General features: G+C 40.6%; 1 protein-coding gene across 1 annotated transcript in view; it reads right to left on the bottom strand.

Annotated features, from left to right (window-relative positions):
- The window catches only part of LOC118831474 (RING1 and YY1 binding protein), an 82,700-nt gene extending 64,729 nt beyond the window's left edge, over positions 1–17,971 (bottom strand). The window contains exons 1-2 of the mRNA XM_036738843.1: positions 17,923–17,971; positions 17,206–17,331 (exon numbers count right to left, since the gene is read on the bottom strand). Of these exons, the coding sequence (XP_036594738.1) occupies positions 17,206–17,331; positions 17,923–17,954 (158 nt within the window). The 5' untranslated portion in view covers positions 17,955–17,971. The remainder of the gene's footprint in view (positions 1–17,205; positions 17,332–17,922) is intronic.
- Positions 17,972–18,800: the final 829 nt, after the last annotated feature.

Here is an 18,800-nt window from a genome sequence, read left to right as displayed (position 1 = left end):
TATTTTTCCATAAAGTGCTAGATAGTAAATATTTTAGTCTGAGGGCCAAGAGACAAAAAGTTGAGGACATGAAGCAGCAAGGTGGCACAGTGGATAGAGCCCTGGAGTTGGGAGAACCTGAGTTCAAATCCATCCTCAGACACTTAACATTTACTAGCTGTATGACCCTGAGGAAGTCACTTAAGCCTGAATGCCTTGCAAAATTGAGGACATTATATAGATACTACTTATGAGAGAAAAAACCCTCCACAAAATCTTTACTGATGAAATTCAAAATATGATAACAGTAACAATGGAGTATATGTTTTTGTAATATAAGTATACACAGAAGAACAGAATTTCACTTAATTGAGGGAATACTGATTTTGTATCTATCATCAAAATTGATTGTAAATGTTCATGTTAGTGTAATGCTGATTTATAATGAGATTTTATGTATTTCATCTTTGAAAATGTCTTTTCACACAAATAGGTACTACCACATATTGGTATCAATCCATGAGCACATGATTTTAATTGAGCAAATTCATCACTTTAAAGGCATTTGTAGAATTCTATTAAATTCCTCTCTTAATAGTTGCCTTTTATCATGTCATTACATTGCAGATTAATCACTTCCAATTGAATATTAAGTGGAAGCTCCTCAATTACACAGCTATATTAATTTTGAAATATGGATGTTTCTTTTGCCCTTGCATCAAGGTCTGGAAAACTGCTGGAACTGTAGTTTGAGCTAGAAAAACCATCCTCTGTAAATTCGTGTGAGAATGGAGATCTTGTATCTTCTTTTAACTTTTGATAGCTCACCAAGTATGTACAGCAGCTTAATGACTCAAGCAACTAGTTGGTATAGAACTGACTTTACTCAAGTTATAAGCTTCACATATAAGCGCTATTTAGCCTTGTATTTTAGGTTGAATTCATTTTTTAAAAACTTATCAAGTTTGCAGCAAAAGCTAATTTCCAAAGCTATTCACTGGTTTGAGGAAGATTCCTCTTGTTTAGAAAAGTTTCAGTCTCAGCCCAGAGCTCAAAAAAAAAAAGTAATTTTTTCCCTCTTCTTTGGTAGGTATAATGGGTAATGCACTGGTAACAAAAATTGAAATGGCACATGGCACTAGAAATGCTGTCCAGTTATAACTGTATCACAGCTGAGAAGCTCTAAAACTCCCAGTGACAAGACTCTCACTCCTCCCCTGCCCCCCACCCCAAAACAAAAAGACCTCTAGGGAGGGGAAACCCACTACTTAACAAAGTGGGCAACTCCATGTTTGGATAGCTATCACCATTAGTTTTCCCTTATGCCAAGCTTAAATTTGCTTTTTCCACAGCGTCAACCTATTGCTTCTAGTTCTGCCCTCTTTAGGGCCAAGCAGTTCTCTCTACTGAGAGAAAGCCTTTCAAATATCAGGTGGCTGGCAAAAAAAGGTAGAAGATTTTGTTTTCCTCTACATTTTTCTCAGGTTGCCTGAAATCCTTTGGGCTGCAGGTTGTGCAGCCCTCAATAAGAGGGACAGTAGATTAAGCGAAGGATTAGTCTTAAGCAAACTAAACAGGATGCACAAAAATATTTATAACTCTTTGTGAAGTGGCAAAGATTGGGAATCTGAGGGAGGGTACCTAAATTGAGAAATAGCTGAACAAGTTATGGTATATAATGTGATGGAAAGAACGATAAAGGAGATAGTTTCAGAGAAACCTGGACATATATAAAGCAATGCAGAGTAAAGTAAACAGAACCATCTGATTCTATAATGACAGCAATATGGTATAAAGTTTTTAAAGAATTAGGGACTTATCAGAATAATGACCAACTATCATTCCAGAAGACTCCTACTCAGGTTATCATCTACCTTCTAATTGATAGGTAATAGGTTTAAGAGTATAAAGTCAAATTTTTTTTTGGGGGGGGGAGAGGAGGGAAGCAGGGAAGTCCATATCTTTGCTTAACTATACATGTTTATAAAAGGCGATTTGTTTTTCTTTCATTTTCATTTGGGGGAGGGGAGTGTCTAGAGTGGGAAGAAAGCATATTTTTGCTGATTGAAAAAATGATTTTTTAAAAATATGTAAGAGGTGAAAGGGATGGCAGAAACCATCTAGTCTAACCCATACCCGAACCAAAACCTGACCTTTCAACATCCCCCCCCCCCAAAATGGATATTCAGTCTGCTAGAAAACTTGCAAAGAGAGAAAGGGAACTCATTGAGATACCTTCAGGGGTAGCCCATTCCACTCGGGGCATTGTTCTGATTCTTTTATTTTAATTGTAATATATTAAATATGCTTTTAGAGAGCTGTGTAAACATTTTCTTAGTTAATCCAACACTTAGTTAAGAAAGCACTTCAAATCCATCTGATTCCAGACCAATTAGGTAGTTACCAAATATACTGTTCCACCTAAGAGATGCAATAGTGTATGTCCTCAGTATTTTTTAATATTAATAAACAAGAGTTTTTAAAAATTGGGCATAGATAAATAAGGGCATTATAAGCAAAATAAATTATCTAGTGCTATATTTCTATATTGTTTTATTAACTTTTAAGTTATAGGTCATCTGATTATAGAAATAATTCAGGAGTATAGTTAATCATTTAAACAGCAATTAATAGCCTAGGCCCTGAGTCGTTAAACCCTGGGCTTCTCCCTTAACTACATAAGTAGGAAAACAGAACCGGAGGAAGAATACAAATGTAAAACATTTTGGCTCCATTATGTTTAACCAAAAATATCCTTTTTTGTTCTTAATATGTTCTAACAGGAGAGAGACAACACTGAATTCATTCTAAACATTGTTTTAAAACTATAGGCCCGGGGGCGGAGCCAAGATGGCAGCTGGTAAGCAGGGACTAGTGTGAGCTCCATACCGAGTCCCTCCAAAAACCTATAAAAAATGGCTCTGAACCAATTCTAGAACGGCAGAACCCACAGAACAGCAGAGGGAAGCAGGGCTCCAGCCCAGGACAGCCTGGATGGTCTCTGGGTGAGGTCTATCCCACAAGGAGCTGGGAACGGAGTGGAGCAGAGCCCAACCTGAGCGGCGTGGAACAACCAAACTTGGAGTCGGGCGGATGGGGCCCCTAGCGCCCTGAATATGTGAGCTGCGGCAGTTACCAGACTCCTCAACCCACAAACACCAAAGACTGCGGAGAAGGTTAGTGGGAAAAGCTGCCCGGGAGTGGAAGGAGTTCGAGGTTCGGCTTCCAGCCCTGGGGGCAGCGGAGGTGGGGCAGCTACAGCTGTTGTTACTTCCGGCTCCAGGCCCACCTGGTGGGAGGAATTAAGTGGTGGATCAGAGCAGGAGTGCACAGCCTGCTAAAGATCTAAGCCCAGCCCTGGCTGGGGGTTCTTGGGGAAGGAGTAGTGCTGGTGTGACAGAGCTGGCACCTCCCCCCCAAACGTGGAACATAGAACTCGTTAGTCTACAAGCAGTCATACCCCACTGAAAAACTCAAGGGTCAAGTTAGTTGGTTGGGAATATGGCCAGGCAGCAAAAACACACCCAGATTCAGTCTCAGACTTTGGATTCTTTCTTTGGTGACAAAGAAGACCAAAACATACAGCCTAAAGAAGACAACAAAGTCATAGAGCCTACAACAAAAGCCTCCAAGAAAAACATGAACTGGCCCCAGGCCATAGAAGAACTCAAAAAGGATTTGGAAAAGCAAGTTAGAGAAGTAGAGGAAAAATTGGGAAGAGAAATGAGAAGGATGCGAGAAAACCATGAAAAACAAGGCAATGACTTGCTAAAGGAGACCCAAAAAAATACTGAAAAATACACTGAAGAAAACAACAGCTTAAAAAATAGACTAACTCAAATGGCAAAAGAGCTCCAAAAAGCCAATGAGGAGAAGAATGCCTTGAAAAGCAGAATTAGCCAAATGGAAAAGGAGGTCCAAAAGACCACTGAAGAAAAGACTACTTTAAAAATTAGATTGGAGCAAGTGGAAGCTAGTGACTTTATGAGAAATCAGGATATTATAAAACAGAACCAAAGGAATGAAAAAATGGAAGACAATGTGAAATATCTCATTGGAAAAACCACTGACCTGGAAAATAGATCCAGGAGAGATAATTTAAAAATTATTGGACTACCTGAAAGCCATGATCAAAAAAAGAGCCTAGATACCATCTTTCAAGAAATTATCAAGGAGAACTTCCCTGATATTCTAGAGCCACAGGGCAAAATAGAAATTGAAAGAATCCATTGATCGCCTCCTCAAATAGATCCCAAAAAGAAATCTCCTAGGAATATTGTCGCCAAATTCCAGAGCTCCCAGATCAAGGAGAAAATACTGCAAGCAGCCAGAAAGAAACAATTTGAGTACTGTGGAAACATAATCAGAATAATCCAAGATCTGGCAGCTTCTACATTAAGAGATCGAAGGGCTTGGAATGCGATATTCCGGAGGTCAATGGAGCTAGGATTAAAACCTAGAATCACCTACCCAGCAAAACTGAGTATCATGCTCCAAGGCAAAATATGGACTTTCAATAAAATAGAGGACTTTCAAGCTTTCTCAGTGAAAAGACCAGAGCCGAATAGAAAATTTGACTTTCAAACACAAGAATCAAGAGAAGCATGAAAAGGTAATCAAGAAACAGAAATTTCAAGGGACTTACTGAAGTTGAACTGTTTTGTTTACATTCCTACATGGAAAGATGATGTGTATGATTCATGAGACCTCAGTATTAGGGTAGCTGAAGGGAATATGCATATATATGTTTATGTATACATATAAGTGAATGTGTATGTATGTATATATCTATGTGTATATGTATGTATGTGTATGTATGTATGTGTATATATACATATATATATTATATATATACATATATATATGTAAAAGAGAGAGAGCAGACACAGGATGAGTTGAAGATGAAGGGAAGATATCTAAAAGAAATAAAAGGAAATTAAGGGATGAGAGAGCAACATACTGAGAGAGGGAGATAGGGAGAGGTAGAATGGGGTGGATTATCTCGCATAAAGGTGGCAAGAGGAAGCAGTTCTGTGGGAGGAGGGGAGAGGGCAGGTGAGGGGGGAATGAGTGAACCTTGCTCTCATCAGATTTGGCCTGAGGAGGGAATACCATACATACTCAGTTGGGTATCTTACCCCACAGGAAAGAAGAGGGAGGAAGATAAAAAAAAAAATAAAAGGGGGGGGATGATGGAGGGGAGGGCAGATGGGGGTAGAGGTGATCAAAACAAACACTTTGGAAAGGGGACAGGGTCAAGGGAGAAAATTTAATAAAGCGGGATGGGTTGGGAAGGAGCAAAATGTAGTTAGTCTTTCACAACATGAGTATTGTGGAAGGGTTATACATAATGATACATGTGTGGCCTAGGTTGAATTGCTTGACTTCTTAGGGAGGGTGGGTGGGAAGGGAAGAGGGGAGAGAATTTGGAACTCAAAGTTTTAAAAACAGATGTTCAAAAACAACAAAAAAAAAGTTTTTGCATGCAACTAAAAAATAAGATACACAGGCAATGGGGCCTAGAAATTTATCTTGCCCTACAAGAAAGGAAGGGAAAAGGGGATGAGAGGGGAGGGGGGTGATAGAGGGGAGGGCTGACTGGGGAACAGGGCAACCAGAATATATGCCATCTTGGAGTGGGGGGGAGAGTAGAAATGGGGAGAAAATTTGTAATTCAAACTGTTGTGAAAATCAATGCTGAAAACTAAATATGTTAAATAAATAAATTTAAATTAAAATAAATAAATAAATAAAGGGAACCACCAAAAAAAAAAAAACTATAGGCCCAAAATGTAAATTCAAGAAGCTAAAGGACAATCACTAACATTTAAAGAGCAAAACACTTTACATTATCTCAACTTTCCAACAAGTCAGGGAGGCAAGGATTGTCATCATTTCCAGTTTATAGGAGATGACTGGAACAAAGGTTAAGTCATTTCACCTAGTTCTTATCTCCAAAAGGAAAGGTGTGGCCTGGGTACCCTGCCAGCACTAACTTAATTCAATGATCTGAAGTAATCAGTAATTCTCAAGATGTGGTCTGAGGACTCCAGGGGGGATGGGGGTGGCCCTGAGGTCAAAACTATGTTCATCATACTCTTGTTGTTGCTATTTAAGTCAAGTTTTCAGTCATATCAGACTCTTTGGGACCCCATTTGGGGGTTTCTTAGTAGAGATACTAAAGTGGTTTGCCGTTTCCTTCTGCAACTCATTTTACAGATGAGGAAACTGAGGCAACAAGGTTAAGTGACTTGCTGAGGGTCCCACAGCTAGTGTTTGAGGTCACATGTGAACTCAGGATTTCTTCTCTCCAAGCATGGCCCCCCATCAACCCGGCTGCCCGTTATCATACTACTACTTTTGATTTCTAATATGGTAAACATCAATAATCCACATACAAAAAATCTCTAGGGTAGGGTCCTCAATCATTTTTAAAAATGTAAAGAGGTCTTGAGACCAAAAAGTTCAAGTACTGTTACTCTTAACTTATAAGTCATGGTAGATCATCTAATCCAACCATAAATATGTATTCATCCTGTCTCTGCTTGAACACTTTCAATGATGGAAAAAAATCACTTATCTTGAGAGAACTAATTCTACTTTTGCACATGTTTAGGACCAAAATGTGGTCCTCTCTAACTTCAATACATTACAATAGGTCTTTGGTTCAATAAAATAATATGCTTCAGACTCTAAACCATTATAACTTTCCATAAATTTGAAAAAAAAAAGTTATACACCTTGGCATGATCCAACACCTACAAACTGAAATATTTCATCTTATATCATAAATTGTGTAAGACATAATTTTAAATGCAAAACTAGACCTAGAAAAATACTTTTCATATTTAACTAATACTTCCAATTTGGTACTATAAGACAATAAGATTACTACTAAAATAAAGCTATTTGTTTTATATCTTAAAGAACTAGTGTATTAAAAGTTGTTAAAATAATTCCTTTCATTGCCAAAATCCGAAGTTACATGTACACTAAAATATTAACCAATTGAGTTACAACAGGGAATCTTACTCAAATAATAATCCCCAAAATGTCAAGTCTAAAGATTTCTAAATATCGTTTGTTCATAACATGTGAAAATAACAGCATGAATTTCTGTCAAGTTTATTTTGAGTATCAATATAAAAAATGTGTACGCTAACCAGACTTAAGTAGGGGATATGGCTTCCCTTCAGGAAAACAAATTGAGGTAAGGGCCAAACAAGTTCAAAGTAAACAATGAAGAGTCTAGATTTTCTTGTTTGCTTAATTGTTTGGGTTTTGGGGCTTTTTTTTTGGCTTGTTTTTAATAGAGAGTTCAGCAGTGCCTGATTTTATGGTGCATGCTAAGAATCTAAGTATTTTAGCGGATCCTAGAGTGAAAACATTGTAAAAAATAAGGGGGGGGGGCACCCACCAAGGATATCCAAACTTTTTTCTTTTATTTTCTAAGAAAAATACTACCAAGGCCAATAATTCCCAAACTTTTTTTTATAATCTTGGGTAGAAGGACTTAGCACAGTGCTTGGCACATAGTAAACATCTTTTAAATGCTTGTTGATAGAGTATTTGTTGTTGTTCAGTTATGTCTGATTCTTCATGACCCCATTTGGGGTTTTCTTGGCAAAGATACTGGAGTGGTTTGCCGTTTCTTTCTCCAGCTCATTTTACAGATAAGGAAACTGAGACAAACAAGGTTAAGTGACCTGCCCACACAGCTAATTAATGTCCAAAAGCAGATTTGAATTCAGGTCTTTCTGACTCCAGGCCAGGTGCTCTAACCACTGTACCACCTAGGTGCCCAACAGTAATTTACTGCAGTACAATAAGAAATTATGAAAATGATTAATTCAAAAAACCATAGGAAAACATGAACTGAAGAAGAGTGAAATAAGCAGCTACAAGACACAAGACAATGACTACAATAAAGCAAATGGGAAGAACACAAATCAAAACAATGCAAAAAAAATTATGCTGAAGCTGGCTCCTCCTCTCCCACCAAAGAGAGAGGAAATCGCAGTATACCACATGGGTAGAGAAACTGGCTTAAACCCAGAGCTGGGGATGGCAAAGAAGCCCTCATGGTCCAGGGAGTGAGCCAGAGCCAGGGCCAGGACCAGGATCAGGAGCTGGGTATTACCAGGACAGTAGATACAACAGGGTATTGGCATATTCCTTGCTGCAAAACATCCAGAAATTTCCTTCGATAAAATCTCTCCACAAGCTCTTTTCCTAACATTTTTATCCAGATCTTTATGGAAGTCATGGCCTCCGGTCATTCTTCCTCCTTTCTCAAGTTCAGAACCATGAGCTCAGAGTATTCCTCTCTACATGAAGCACTCTGCCCTCTTACTTGGAGAACTATAAAGTATTCATTTTATCTTTTTCAATATCCTGGTCTCCCAGATCTTCAACACCTCACCCCTCCTCAACTTCCATCGCCTACCTAACTCTTCCTTAAACATGAAATGGGAGGAGGGGAAATTCATACCTTAGCAGACATCACCTATAATTGATCCCTTAATTTCTATACTCACGTTATTGCTCTGTCCTTAATCTCTCTGTAGCTCAATACTGCTGACTACCCTCCTTCTAATTACTCACACATCCTTAAATTACGTGACATTATATTGATCCTTCCTGGTTCTCCTCCTACCTGTCTGCTGCTTCGATGGAACATCACCTATCTAGTTATCCAAGTCTCCTTCCTGGGCTACTTTCTCTCCTCCATCCTTTACTCTCACACATTCAATTATCAGTTCTATGTAAATAAAACTCCTAAATCTATAAAGCAGTACCTGTTGTAGTAGAAAGGACATTATTAAGTGGAAACCTGGATTCAAAACTAATAGCCTAGGTTTTCTCATCTTTAAAATGGCTTTAATACCAGTAAAGTACTTACTTCAGAAGGTTGTTTTGAGAATCAAAAAAGATGTACTAAAGTTCTTTATAAACTTTAAAGCATTATATAAATATCAGCTAATGTAATCTAGCTCAATCTCTCCTATGATTCCACCTAGCCTGCTGGACATCTCTATTTAAATTAAATTCACTACGTCCAATACTGGATTCATTTTCCTTTCTGAATCTCTCTCTCCTCCAAATTTGCCTATTTCTGTCACCCAAGTTCAAAATCACTCCCAAAATACTTGAAAACTTGAATGTTTACTATCCTAATTCAGGCTTATAAAGGCCTCCAAACTGGATATCGCTTCTTCCACCTCTTCCCCACTTCAATACATCCTTCACACTATTGCCAAAAATAACTAACCATAACCTATGTTCAAAAATTCCCATGTTAAAAACCTTCCTCTACTCTTTATACTGCTTCTTGTGATAGTTTATCAAGTCTTCGACCTGGTATTTGAAACCATCTACAATCTGACCCCAATCCACCTTTCCAAGTTCCTTTTCTATTACCCCTTTTTCATGCATTCAACATTCCAGTCAAAATGGACTATTAATTGTTTCCAACTTAAAGATGTCTTCTCCCATCTCCATTCATTCATGTCTTCCCCAAAGCTGGGAATGCATTCCTTCTCCCCCAAACCCTTTTGTGCCTTTTTGGTTCTTGCTCTTATAGTGTCATGGAAACAATGAACATGAACTTGTATGCTAGCGAAGGATAGAAGCGCCTGGCATACTATAGTCCTTCAAAAAGTACTGGACAGAGAACTGGCCTAGAAGCCATCAATTTCCACCTCTGATGTTTTTTAACTATGCATTTCCCTAGGCAAGTCACCACTTCTCAATGCTCTAAAGCAGAAAAGGTGCCAAGCTAAATTGGTATAAGGAACCTCCTCCCCCAGGAGTTCCTTCTATCAGTGAAATCACAGGTTCGATCCCTACTTCTAAGTCCCTTAACCCTCTACCTTGATTATACTGATGAAAATGTGGCATGTTCTGACTCCACCACCACCACCCTTGGAAGGTAACCTTGAAAGACAGGGACAACTTTATTTTTGCCTCTGTATATCTAGCACCTAACCCAGTGCTTACATAAGGACCCTGGAGACTGGGTATAGAGGAGGCAAGTACATCCAGAATGGAAAAGACAAGAAGTAGGAGAGATTAGAGGTCACAAACACCATTCTAGTTACTTTAGTGTGAGTAAAGAAAATTGTTTTTTTTTCCCCAAACTTCCAATCTTTCCTGATTCACAAAGAGTTTCTAGAGAGCAAAATATACACTTAACAAGGGTTAAGGAAAAGAGGCATAAAAAAATTTAGAAAGGGACAGACCACCACATTTGTAAATTTGACAGATTATTTTTGGATGAAACAGCACTGAATAAAAAACAGTATGATAAAAAGAAACAACTTGAAAAGGAAAAATAAATCATGAAACTTATTAGGTAGCATTCTCAAGGAGTCTGAAATACATATTGCTGTGTATTTTACTTCTTAAGTTCTCTCTCATGATCCATGCTTTTCCATTACAGATATACTATGAAGTCAACAGAGCTGGCTTCAAGCTCAAATGCCTCCTTTGCCACACTATTTATGTGGTCTTGGGCAAGTCACTTCATAGATAATTCTCTAAAATTAGATCTAAATCAACCAAGGCAGAACAGTAGCAGATCTCCTATACCATTCTCCAATCTTCTATAATATCCAGAGCACAACAAAGCAAATCCATGAGGCCTAGTACTAAAGCTTTGGATTGCCCCCAAAATTCAGTTTGCTGAAGAGGCTCTTGTTAGAAAAACAAAAATTAGGGCAGCTAGGTGGTGCACGGAGTAGAGCACTGGCTGTGGAGTCAGGAGGACCTGAATTCAAATCTGGCCTCAGACACTTGACACACGTACTAGCTGTGTGATCTTGGGCATGTCACTTAATCCCAATTGCCCTGCCTTCTCCCCTCCAAAAAACAAAATTAAAAAAAAAAATTTAAAAGCCTCTCTTTTCAGCTAATTTTGTCAGCAGCAAGGGTTTTCCCAGGTCTGTGTAGGTCTCCACAACAGAAGGAAAAGAAGTCACAGTTCTTATGCAAGCACTCAGGTCTTCGTCCACTCTCCCCATCCAAAAATACAGGCAGACACAAGATTTATAAAGAAGTAAGAAGCAAAACATTCTTCTCCCCACCTCAAGTTTCTTGATTGTCACAGCATTTCACATACCAGAAACTTAAATTCATAAGCAAGGCATTTTCAACTAGAGAATATTCTAGTTGAAATAGCTGACATTATTAAATAGTTGAACTGATAATTGACTACAGTTATCTCTTCCACATCGTGAGTTTCCCCATCTCAGTTTCATATCTCAGATCCACCTAAGAGATTAAATGGGAATTTTGGGGGAGTTTTGTGGAAGCCACAGATGACACAGAGCCTATGACCAAATACTTAATCCAAATTTTACAATAAGTTATTGTAAACACCTCATAAAAGAAAAAGAAAAAATTCAGACTTCTACAGTACAAAAAGCCAAAATATTTTAGAAGATTTTTCAAATAGAGCCCCCAACACTTTTGATAAAGAAGGGAAAGGAAACAGGCCCTCTCCTAAAAGAGCTTACATTCTACTAGAGAGACACTTAATGTGCATGTAAGTAAATGAGGTAATTTGAAGAGGAAAAAGAGCCTTAATAATGCTTCAGAATCAAATCAAATAATGCTTTAGAAAGGAATCTATCTATAGTCCACAAAGAACAAAAATTGTGCATTGTGCATTCTGGAGAGATCCCATAAGTATTTTTTTCTTAAATCATACTATATTTGGCTAATTTTCTTTCGAAGGAAATAAAACTTCCTTTAGGGAGAAAACATTCTTTCCTAGCAACAACAAATTAAAATCAATAGTTTTAAAGACCCCAAAATTTATTTCTTCTCATTAAAAAAAGTATTTCCTTTATGATAGCACTACAACTTACATTTAGAGATGAGCAGATCTAATAAACTAAGATCTGCCAAAGGAATTCAAGCAGAGACCAGAAGTCCACTTTTTGAGGATATTATAGTAAGGATTGCGTTCATGTACAGATTGGATCAGATGGCTGCTGAGATCCCTTTAACTCAAATTCTGTGAATACATGGCAGGGATAAACTTTAGACAAATGAGTTAACAAAAATAAGAAAATGGTAAAATATACTTCCCCCCCCCCAAAAAGTATGTATTACTTTAACTATACCTCCACTAAAGTGTTAGTCTAATACCTCATTATGGCATGAAGGTAAGGTAACACTACTAGATTGTGATGGCCAGACCAGAAGAACACAAACTCTTGACCAGTCCTACCAAATATCAAGGAACTTGTCCTGAGGACCAGCCTAGATAAGTATTCAGTCTTATCACTAGGTTAGTTGTTAGTTGGCAGTAGAACGATGACTTTTTTGGGCCTTTCTGTGGGCATTCCAAAGACCACGCACCAGGATTTTGGGACTGTGTAGGTGGAGAAAGTTATCTTCTTCAGACTTTAAGACTGATAAAACCAAAGATCCTTTAAGTATTATTGGCTTTTGAGTTCCTTTTTGTAAGTGGTGATGGATTTATGTCAGCCTAACCAAACTCTCCATCCATGTGGCTAAGTATTTGCGAAAATAATTAGACAGTAATCCCACATAGTGTTAAGTTCATCATACTGTCAATGAAGAAAAGATTACTTTGATTAATCTCATGAATTCTGAAAATTTGTCACCATACATGTTTAAAGTTAACATTAAATTTACCTCAGGTTAGTAACAACATATACAACGGTCATAATTAGCAAAGGTTGAAATGACCAATGTGAAATTTGTAATATACTTCCAAGTGAAGATGTAGGAAACGAACCATCTTTCGTAGTTTAAGAACTATGCTTTAAACACTAACTGCTCCCAGGGTCTTTAATTTAAAATCTTCTGTATGGAAAAAAGATTTTTCTATTATATGCAAATTTGCTTAATTAATAAGAAAAAAGCAGCCAAGTGGGTTATCTACAAATAAAAGTTGAGCTCCACATCTTATTAAAGTTCCATTCTCCCTAGAGAATTTTGTTATCTATAAAATCAATCTTTTTCACAAGAATATATATATGTGTGTGTATATACATATACACAACATACATATGAATCCCTTAAAGCTCCTGAGAAACAACAAAAATTTGTGTTTGAAACTACATGAAGATATTTGATTCCAACTTGGGAGTATTCTGATTTTCTAAGGATGGTTCCAAACTGTTTTTAAACAAGATCCAAAGGCAGATCTAAGCTACTGATTCAGAAAAGGAGCACCCAAGAAAGTAAATGGAGTTATTTGTGATTTTAAAAAATTTCCTGTCCTTACAATATAGCGTTGTCCTGGTTTCCACAGGAATAAAAGATTTTTTTAAACTATGTTTAGAATAAGTTGAAAGTTTTAGTTGATTTTTAGTTTGCTATTTTAAGGTCTGAAGAAATCTATGGGTTATAATAGCAATGTTTTTATGAGTACTTTTCTTAGTTCAATTTATAAATAAAGCTATAAGACCATTTAAGTGACAAGGATAGAATGTCACAACATTAAATTTAAAAATTCAAACAACAATATTATCATAAAAGCTTATAATGTGTTAATTACTCAAAAAAGCCTTCAGACTGAAGATTTTTATGTGAACAGTCTAGGTTCAAGAGCCTGCTTCTTTATAAAAAGAATAGCACTGAGTGATAGCTGTCACAGCATTTCTATCCACATTCTCAGTAGGAAGATAACACTGGTATCCATGAAAGGAGATCAGAACAAATTCAGTACTATTTCATTCACAATTATTCACAAAACTGGATAACATCAACTTATTAGAATCAACCAAAAAGATTAAATACATGAGTTGGGGGTGGGGCATTGTTATATTTTTTCAAATAGTATTTTCCTTGTATCTGAGAATGTAAACCAGGAAACATGGGGTATCCAAGTCTTCCTATAGTTTCAACCTATAAGACATAATAGCTTAAAAGCGCAGGAAAGTTGGGTCAGGTGACCCTGTAGGTCTTGGGCTAATACTGAGGAAAGCCATATCCAATCAATGCCCTTTTCTTTTACCTAGAAAATCCCAGAGAGCATATACATATGGTAGTAACATGCAGCAGCATACCAGGTCTTACAAATTAAAATAAAGCTTCTAGGTGACTGACTGATGCCTGTTAATTTTTCCTTGCTCTCACATCCTTAGGTTGCCTGCCAGGGTATGATCCTTCCCTTTACAAATACATCTTTCTTACTCTTTGATCCCCTCTTTATTTTGTTGGTGCTCTTAGTATTTTTTTTACAAAGGTTAATTCAAACTTCAGACCAAGTCACCTGTCTCATTCCAGTGGTAAAAATGGATGGCAGGTAAACAAGATATATCATTTAAAAATTTGTAAAGCCAGCTCCATTTTGTGGAAATCAATTCTGCATGGCCAGAGACAGCATTCCTTCAAGGAATCTTTCTAATTTTCAAGTCAAAGAAATGAATGTATCCTCATTCTCTCCAAAAGGTATGGGGTGGAGGGGCAGGGCAATTGGGGTTAAGTGACTTGCCCAAGGTCACACAGCTAGTCCATGTGTCAAGTGTCTGAGGCAGCATTTGAACTCAAGTCCTCCTGACTCCAGGGCTGGTGCTCTACTCACTGCTCCACCTAGCTGCCCCTCCAAAAGGTATCTTAACTATAGCTTACAACTTTCCTAGTTTTAAAAACTACAGCCTGGGAGCTGCTTCAGAACAGAGACAGCCTTTTTTGCCCATCTTTGCATCCCCAGTGCTTAACAGTGCCTGGTACATAGTAGGTGCTTAATAAATTCTAAAGTGACTTTTGGGAATACAATTTGTCAGGTGTCTACCTGTAAAACGCAGCAGAATAAAATTCCATCAATTTCTATATGGTCAGTAGGGCAGAAAAACCTACTTAGCTAACAAAGCCAAAAACCATTCTGAGGATTTTAAATGGATTATTGCACACATTGCTTGTTGAATGATTAGGCAACATCAAGAAACAGGGGAAAAAACAGTACATCACTTTCAATTGTGATGATGAATATACATTAGAAAGTTCCATGCTCACACATCATCATCCTAAGTCCCCAAAAATAACAAGGCAAAAAGGTAGAAATGGAACAAACACAACTACCACTATTATCACAAAGAAAATAAGCAAGCATTAAAACACTGGAGAGCTGAAATCAAGTAAAACTTGCCCCCTCCTCCACATGGAGAAACATTTACAACATACTGTCAAAATATTATTTGCATTCCAATTAACTGTAATTTCTAGAGTAGCTCTAACCTACAAAAACATCAAGATAATTCTGACCTGGAAACACCATCAATGGATAGGCAATAAGCCTGACTAGAACCAGGGTAGTTACATCACAAGTCATATAATAATGTCATGACTTGAAAGAGACTTAAGATTAACTCAAGTGGTTTGTTATTGAAATTACATAAAAATACTAACACTAGACACTATACTACGAAACTAAATTTGCGTAGACACAAATGCTACAAAATATAAGATATCACCCCAAAGTTCATAACTACAATATTCAAATTCTTCATTATGATCCCTTAAAAGATTTACTGTCTGAACATATTGAGCATTAAATCACTCAAATCAACAAGCATTGTAAGTACACACAACATTGGCAAAAAACAATAACCATAATTTGCACTGTCACTATATGTAACTTTGGGAGGAAAAGGCTGACATTCAAATTTTATCCAAGAAAATGAAATAAAAATGTGCTTTAGTAGGAGATATTTTCATTCAATGATAAATCAGATACGTAAACTAATTAGTTAAAAGTTTCAATACAATAGTAATCTATTTTTTAAAAAGTTCAAGAGTTTCCCAGTCACTGAGTTGTACTACACACATCATTTACGGTAACCCTCAAAGTAAAACCACAATAAAGAGGTTTTTATACGTAAAAAAAAATTCATTATCCACATGCTGTTGCTTATAATAACATACAAAATTCGATGCCATTTGACAGAATTCTACATTTAAGTGAAAAAAAAGTATACGTATATAAATTCAACCTAGAGCAAGATATTTCTAAAGTTATAATTAACAACAATCAAAAACTATGCAGGGGAAAATTAGCTCTTAAAATAACAATTTCAATGGTCCCTTTTCTTTTTTTTAAAAGGTGATTTTTTTCACGTATACCACTCAAATCTAAACTAAGCCTTAAGTTATAAGCTTAAAGTATGCCCAACTGCTTATGTTTAACTTCAAGTATAAAAATCAAAGCGCAACATTACAAGCATTGCACAAAGAAGTCTTTAATCATGAAACCGTGCCAGTTACCGAATACTATGCATTTGAAATGCTACACAGGGTCACACTGGACTACCACCCAAACAAAAGAGACACCTGATAAGACACACATTTTGGCAATCAACTCCAAGTAGCAACCCAGAATACACACAAACATCTGGGCATCAGACGATAACCACAACAGTTGGAACTCAAACTCCAAATCATGATAACACTGGAACAAGTTCTGTTCAAAGACAGAGAAGGAAACAAGAAACTCCGAAGTAACCACGGAGAGTTTCTCCAAATTTTATCTCACACACACACACACACACACACACAGTTAAACCTAGAAAGATCCAGCTAATATTGACTCTTGACTCAGTTCTCAGGACTGTTGTAAGCACTTCTTCGTAAACGTTCTATGACTTACAAAAACCCAGCATTACACCTCATCACCAGATTTTGGTGTTATCAGTTTCACCATTTTGAAATAACAAGCACCAAGGCTGATCCAGTTCAGCCTTTTTAGCCCAGATTCAATTCTCTATCAAGCTGTAGCTTTTCCAAGTTCTACGGCATTTGCAAGGGAGGGAAACAGAGCTGCTTTGGGATCCTCGCTTAAAACGTCCTTGGGGTTTGCAAACAGGACAAACGAACCCATTTCGCCCACGGAAAAACAGAATTCCGTGGAACTCGCCACGGACGCGCGGGAAAAAAGGGGCGCTTGCTTCTGCGAAGTCAGCGGCTCGAGTCCACCGCGTTTGTTCTCAATTTATGAAATGAGATGAAAAAAAAAAAGCGGAACTAGGTCCTGCCCCTCGGTCCGACCCTGAATTGTGACACTATTGGGCCACACTCTGCTCTCAGAAAACGGATAAAATGAGAGGCGGAGCGCGCCCCCACGCTCTCCACCCCGACACCCTCGAGCCAAACACAGGTGAGAGCCACGACGGATCAACAAGTGTGTGTGTTGGGGTGTCCTCGCCTCCCGGGCGCCCCCCCCCCCCCCAGCTCCCGCAGCTCCGGGGGTACCTGGTGGAGGTGCCTTTCCTCACGTCGCAGATGCTGCATTTAAAGGCTTCCGCGCTGTTCCTGAAGGTGCACACGCTACAATCCCAAAATCCCTCGTCGGCCGCGGGCTTCGCTTGTCTTTTTGGCCTGGGCGGAGCGGGGCGAGGGGGGAAGGGAGGAGAGAACAACAAACACACGCGCGGGTGAGATCCCAATTCAGGGAGCGGGCGCCCCCACCCCCCGAAGTTGCTCCGCGGCCCGCTTCGGGAGCGTGGCCCAGGCCCGACAAGGGCGGGGACGCCCCCACCCCGGCCTGGCTGGGCGGACAGCGGTGGGGGGGCCCGGGGCGGAGCGCCCCCCCCGGGCGTCCTCCTCGGCCCTGGCTCCCTCCCCACCTGGGGAAGCCGTTCCCTTTGTCTGGGAGGGTCGGGGACTAGGAGCCGCCGCCATGGCTGCGGCCGAGGCGGCAGCGGCGGCAGCAGAGGAGGCGGTGCTCGGCTCTGCCGGCAGGGAGGCCGGCAGACACCGCCTCCCCGCCGCCCGCCCCGGGCCGACGTCCATCTTAGCGACGCCTCCTCCTCCGGGCCCCCCCCACCGCGCGCGCGCCGCCGCCGCCGCGGCCCGGGCTCGGCGGCGGGGCCTAGTCGTGGGCGCCTCCTCCGCCTCCTCCTCCTCCTCCCCCCGCCGCTGCCCGCGCCCCCGCCCCTCCCCCCGGCCCCGAGCGGCGGGAGCAGGTACCTGGTCGGGCTCTTCTTGTCGCCCATGGTCATGGATGGGCTCTCCCCCCGCCCCCCCCTCCGCAAAACAGGGGCCGCGCTGAGGAGAAACGAAACACCGCCCGCCGCCGCGTCGCCGCCGCGGCCGCCACCGCCTCCGCCGTCCTCGCCGCCGCCGTCCTCCTCGCCTCCCCCCTCCCAAGCCGCCCGGGCTCGAGCTCCGGCCGCCGCCGCTGTTGCTGCCGCTGCCGCCGCCGCCGCCGCTGCCGCTACCGCTGCCGCCGCCGCCGCCGCCGCCGCCGCCGCTGCCAGTCTCCGGACGAGACTAGTCCCCGCCAGCGCCGCCTCCGCCGAGTGACTGACTGGGGGCGGGGCCGAGCGCCGCGCGTCACCAGCCCGGCGGACCAATGGCGGCGCGCGGCCTCTCCGACGAGGGGAGGGGGAGGCTCCAGCGGAGGGGGAGGGAAAGAGGAGGGACCGGGAAGAAGCGGGAGGGGGGAGAGAGCTGCGGACGTGTGCGCGGTGGTGGTGGTGGGGGGGGGGCTCGTGGGTGCGTGCGTGCATGCATGCATGCATGTCTGCATGCATGCATGGGCCCCTTTGCTTGTGTGTGCATGCGTGTGCATGTGTGTTTCTTAGGGTTCAGCCTGCTTCTGTGTTGTGTGTGTGTGTGTTTTGTGTGCGCTTGCACCGGCGCCTGGCTCTATTGCTGTGCGTGTGCGTGTGCGTGTGTATATGTATGTATGTCCGTCTGTGTGTGCATGTGTCTGTGCACGTGTCTGTGCGTCTCTGGACGCAGATTTGTGTGTACATCTGTGTAGGGGGACGTCTGTGTGTGATCCCCGCCCTCCCCCCCAACTCAGCTCCTGGGCTGCGTTCCCGGCCCACACTTGGAACCCA

Source organism: Trichosurus vulpecula, chromosome 9 (genome assembly GCF_011100635.1).
Source record: "Trichosurus vulpecula isolate mTriVul1 chromosome 9, mTriVul1.pri, whole genome shotgun sequence".
Lineage (NCBI taxonomy): Eukaryota > Metazoa > Chordata > Mammalia > Diprotodontia > Phalangeridae > Trichosurus > Trichosurus vulpecula.
This window is presented reverse-complemented; position numbering and strand designations above follow the sequence as displayed.